Consider the following 5581-nt stretch of genomic DNA (forward strand, 5'->3'; position numbering starts at 1 on the left):
GAGGGAAGCCCTCAGCAGGGTCTGCAGCTTCCTCTGAAGGGACATCAGAGGGGCAGATACGATCTCTGCTCTCTGTGACCAGAGACAGGACCTAAGGGAATGGCTGGAGCTGGGTCAGGGGAGGTTTAGGTAGGATATCAGGGAAAGGCTCCCCAGGGAATGGCCACAGCCCCAAGGCTGCCAGTGGCAGGGGCATTTGAATGACACTCTCAGGGATGCACAGGGTGGGATTGTTGGGGTGTCTTCTAGGGCCAGGGCTCCCTTCCAACCCAAGATATTCCATGACTCCATGTAATGGAATGAATCATGGCTCTGTGGCTCCACAGCCACACACTCAAACAGGCCCCAGGATGGCAAAGCCTGAGGCTCCTCCACTGAGGCCTGTGTGGAGGAGGGGTTCCAACTCGTGACTTGGAAATTTGTCCAGGAACCCCTTCTGCAGTCCAACCCTGCTGAAACAATCTGCTGTGACTTTTCCAGGAGGAGATTGTTCACAAAGAGAAATGGAGGCACAGGAAGACTGGAAGGAGACAGAATCCAAGAATTGTTTAGGTTGGAAAAGACCCCTTAGATCATCCAGTCAAGCCATTAACCCAACACCACCCTTTCCACCAGACCAGAGGGGCCTGAACAAGAGGGACAAGCCCAGTGCAGGAATATCCCCAGGGACATACTGGAAGGAAGCCTAGATGGCTTTGGGTGGATTTAGGTATTTCTACACTATGGCCCATCCTTTACAGGGATTGTAACAAGCGGTTTTTCTTTCTTTTCCTTTTCTCCCTACAAACAGAAAGCGTAAGGACTCTTGTAGATTCCAGGAAAGGAGTTCCCCAAAGCAGAACATGAAAACTGAAATAAAATAGAACAAATGCATTAAACCCAAGCCATTAAATAATACAGAACATTTATTTTTTTTTCTACCCTTTGAACTGGTCTAAAATATGTACCTATTAATTGCTTCAAAAGAGTGAAAGATCCTCCTTCTTCTGGGGAAACATAGCACTCCACAGCTCATCCATTCCTTTTCAAAGTAATGAAACCCTCTTGGCAAATGTATTTATGGGGCTGGACCACCAGGCCTGGCAAGCTCATGCTCCTTGACTTCTCTGTTAAAAGCATCACGGGTGGAGTCTTTGGTGAGGTTGGGCTGGGATGATGTGATTATTTTCAGCTGTCCTGGAACTGGTGGTAATGGTGTAGATGTTGCTTCTGGGGTACTTCCACATGCAACAAATTTCTAGCATTCCTCTTCTGAAGTTTGCATCATAGATGTACAAGAGGATTGGTTTAGAGGCTGAGGAACTGAAAGAGATCCAGGTGACGGCCAGGAAAAGCAAGGAGCTCTTTCTGTAGTCTGTTTCCTGTGGGTGCCACAACTGTACCATGAAGAAAGGCAGCCAGGACAGAAGAAAATTCAAGACAAAGATGAAAAACACCTTGGCAGTTTTCACTTTTCTTCTTGAGACAAGATTCATTGTCCTCCATTCAGCTGAGTCCTCAGTGCCACTTCTCCAAATGTAGGTGAAGAGTTTCTGGTAGTAGCGGATAATGAGGAGTGATGGGATCAAAAGCAAGAGCACTGAGAGATGGAGGACACCATAGGTGGCTCCTAGCTCAGAACTGGGGAGGAAGAAGTTGCAGTGGTGGTCACTGCTGGAGCCATAGAGAAAACAGGCCGGTGATGCAAACAGAGCACCACAGAGCCAAGACACCAGAGTCATTCTCTTGGCTTCCTCCCTGGAAACTCGGTAATTCAGGGGATGGATGAGAGCATAGCATCGAGCCACGCCGATGGCGAGGAGCATGTAGATCTGGACCCCGGGTGTGAGGTACTGGATGTACCTGACCAGCCGGCACACCCTGCTGCCCAGCACCCACCACCCGGAGCTCAGCTGCAGCAGCAGGAAGGGCGCGCTCCCCACGCTGCTCACCAGGTCGGCACAGGCCATGGACACCACAAAGTAGTTGGGGGTGGACTGTGTCCTCCTGCTCCTGTGGATCACTAAGCAAACGAGGAAGTTTCCCAAGACAGAGATCAGCCACAGCACTCCCCAAACCACGCTGGCAGCTGCGATTTCCCCCGGCCTCAGCCCATACTCTACCAGAGAGGGGTTCCTGTTGGGTCCGGCACCTGGGGCTGGAAGTTCTGCCATCTCGTAGCCAGCAGGAGGAGAGGAGGCTTTGGGGCTGCTCGTGTTCTGCAGCAGGAACAAGGTAAAGAGAAGAACAGGACCACTGCTGTTATCCATACTGCGAGAAAACTCAGCTACGTCTTTTGCTCAGGCTGCAGACAGAGAGGAGAGAAAAGGTTTTGTTAAACAACTCTGTGTGAAAAGCCCAAAGTAATCAATAAAAGATAACTCTAAGTAATCTCCATACTCCTTAGAGCAGTAGATTTCAGAGAAAAGGGTCAGAAATATATGGAGACACAATGTGTCATGGAGAGAACATTAAGTTTCATGCAGATTTTTAGGAATGGCCCAAGTATTTCAGACAAGCATTTCTGTCTACAGAAAGATGAGTGTCCTGTTCACAGCTGGAGACTGAGGTGCCATGCCACCAGTGCAGGTAAGCTACAAACTGAGTGAGCAGAACATGCCCCACTGATCCCAGAAATGAGCTGTACTTCCTGATGTTCATGAAAGTGTCAGAAAAACAGACCAAGAGGGTCCCTGCATCCTTGACTTGACCTTGAGCTTTGAAGCAAAAGGAAAATACTGAGAGAGGAGATCAGTGTCCTCAGACAGATGAGATGAGAGGCTGGGGGGGGAGAGGGGGGGGGGGGGGGATGAGGGAGCTTTTTGAGTTCCAGCAGTGGAGCCTCAGCTTGACTTGTCAGCACTGTCAATATATGCGGCTGCAGTCAGCTGCCGAGCATCTCTGTGCTCTGGAGAAAACCCAGGGAGATGGGGAATGTCCCGACCTTTGTCAGAGGCCTTCCACCCAGGCAGCAGCAACGCTGACCCTTCACAGCAGGACCAGCCCAAAGGTTGGTCACCTATGGGTGACCCAAGGGACAACTGAAGGACTGCCAGAAGCAACCGACACCAACAGTCAACCAAGAACCTCTGCCCCCGATTTTGTAACAGAGCCCTGCAATCTGAGAATCGCTGTGGCCCAAGTGCAGCACCCAGCACCAGGCCTTGCTGACCCTCATCCCGGCAGCCTGTCCCACCCTCCTGCAGATCAACAACGCTGGCACAAATCGGTGTCACCTGCTGGCTGCCCAGTGGGGCACTCAGCACCCTCAGCCATAGTCGTTGCTAACAGTATCAGACACAACTGGCCTTGCCCAGCTCTGGAAGGACAGTCACCTTTGGGTGACATGTTTTCCATTATAATAACAAATTCCTTGCTAAGCATATGAGCAGCCAAACCCTGTTCCCCTCCAGTGCTCAGTAACTGGGGTTTTATGAACTGCTTCAGACTTTCAGAACTTCAAGACTCATTGTCTTGCCTGCCACCCCACACTCAAGCCCTTCAGGAAATAGAGTTTTCAATTCCATACTGCTTTTATTGCCCCTCCTCCTCCTGCTGATTTATCCCAAGGCAGGAAGATGCCAAATTCCTCTTCCTAAGCATCTCTGAAATCAAATGCAGTGGAAGGTTGGAAAAGGCCTGGTAGCCAAATGGGAGAGGCCCTCTGTTAAAAATTCCTCTACAAATCAGCACCAACTTTTGCTCTAAGAGAGCACTGAAATTCCTGGGGTCTTGGAGGCACTAACACTGATATTGCAGGTCAGTGCTGGCCACGGTGTCACCAGCAGAGCAAAGAGCTCATCAGCTCAGACAGCCGTGGATCTACTCCCATTAAAACCAGCAGGTGGTGAATGTATGGGAATGTGTTGCTTTCAAAATTTTGTAATATATTACTAAATATAACTGCCTCCTCTGGAATGTGGCCATCGAGAAAAGATGTTGGACTGTGTTGGTTGTGCTGCAGCAGAGAGGAAAATTCAATTACTAGTTTATCACTGAAAAAACCCAGTTTGAAAGCAGGAAACAGAAGCAAATGGAGCAGGAAGTCAATTTTCCAGTATGGAAAAACATTCAGAGGCATTCAATTCTCCTTTTTTTTTGATTCCACATGATGTTTGTCAATGTTTTGATTTTCTAGATATAAACAAATCACATAGTCCTTTCTGTTTACATGGTTTTTTTAGAATTTTTTTCTCCCCTTATATTTCCTGTCCTTCAGGATGATATATTGGTATATTTCACACAAAATAAATACAGTATGGGTAAAATTGTGAATATATTTTTCAACCAGACTTGGAAATCTGGGCAGTTTACTAGGACAACCTGTGCTAACAACAGTTTTGTTTTCCTATCAAGATTTATTTTGTGGCTAAAACATTAGGAGAGCTGAAAGGAGAGTTCCCTTGAAAAGGAGGTTCCATGCTGTGTTCCAGAGGAAACTCTCAATGTGCCTGTTGGTATTTCACTTCATTCTTATTGAGTTCTAAGGCCCCAGCTCTGAGCAGTATCCATGTCTTTAATACAGGACTTTCCAGGCAGCTATTTAGATTACTTTTAATTTGAAGCTCTTTCACTATGAAATGTGAGTCAAAACTTTGAGTCCCTTTTGCAGAGTATTTGCTAGAAAAGTCACAGTCCATTGTCATTCAGATGAGGTGTTCAGCTTGTCTCAGATGTAGCCCAGCACAATTCAATTTGTCCTGCACCAAAAAAAGGAGGCTTGAAGGATCTTGTGGGAAGAGGTGAATGTGAAAGACAGGAAGCTCTGGTTGAACAGCATGAAGGAAAGATTAATGCCATCAAGCTTTTAGCAGAAGGTTTTGATTATTAGTTTTAAGAAATACACAGAACTGAGTTTTATCCTAGCAAATTTTACTGGCTATTGTGTTTCAATTTACAGCTACACTAAGTTAAATTTTTCTTCATTAGTTGCTGTCTAGGTCTCCTGTTCTGAACTGCATTGTATGGCTGTTTTCACCAGTCCTCCTTCCCTTCTGTTATGTGGAGAAAAAGTAAATCCCCAGAAATAAACTGAAGGAGACTGAGGGGAGAAGTTCTGTTTTAACTTATGAGGGGAAAAAACTTGACTTGGAGGAGATTGAGGGGGCCCCTCATGGCCGTCTGCTGCTTCCTCGGGAGGGGAAGCAGAGGAGCAGCTCCGATCTCTGCTCTCTGTGACCAGGAACAGGGCTTGGGGAATGGCCTGAAGTTGTGTCAGATGAGGTTTAGGTTGGATATCAGAAAAGGTTCTTCCCCCAGAGGGTGTCAGGCACTGCCCAGGCTCCCCAGGACATGGTCACGGCCCCAAGGCTGCCAGAGCTCCGGGAGCGTTTGGACACCGCTCTCAGGGATGCACAGGGTGGGATTGTTGGGGTGTCTGTTCAGGGATTGATGGGATGTCTGTGCAGAGCCAGGACACGTTTCCCACCCGGGATATTCCCAGCTCAGGGCTCAACATCAACGCTCAGGCACAGCGCCCAAGACGCTGGCGGCTCCTCCCGGGGCAGAGCGGCCCCATGGGGCTCCGTGAGGGCGGCGCTGCCGCGTTCGCCCGTGCGGGGCCGGGCCCGAGCCGGCCGCCGTCGCGCCGGGCGGGGCCGCG

At 48.7% G+C, this 5581-nt stretch overlaps 1 protein-coding gene across 1 annotated transcript; it reads right to left on the reverse strand.

Annotated features, from left to right (window-relative positions):
- Nucleotides 1-1118: 1118 nt before the first annotated feature.
- On the reverse strand, nucleotides 1119-2249 carry LOC132328072 (probable G-protein coupled receptor 19). The gene has a single exon (XM_059847857.1). The coding sequence runs from the start codon at nucleotides 2247-2249 to the stop codon at nucleotides 1119-1121; it is 1131 nt and encodes a 376-aa protein (XP_059703840.1).
- Between the last annotated feature and the right edge of the window lie 3332 nt (nucleotides 2250-5581).

This window comes from Haemorhous mexicanus, chromosome 5 (assembly GCF_027477595.1).
Source record: "Haemorhous mexicanus isolate bHaeMex1 chromosome 5, bHaeMex1.pri, whole genome shotgun sequence".
NCBI classification, from domain to species: domain Eukaryota; kingdom Metazoa; phylum Chordata; class Aves; order Passeriformes; family Fringillidae; genus Haemorhous; species Haemorhous mexicanus.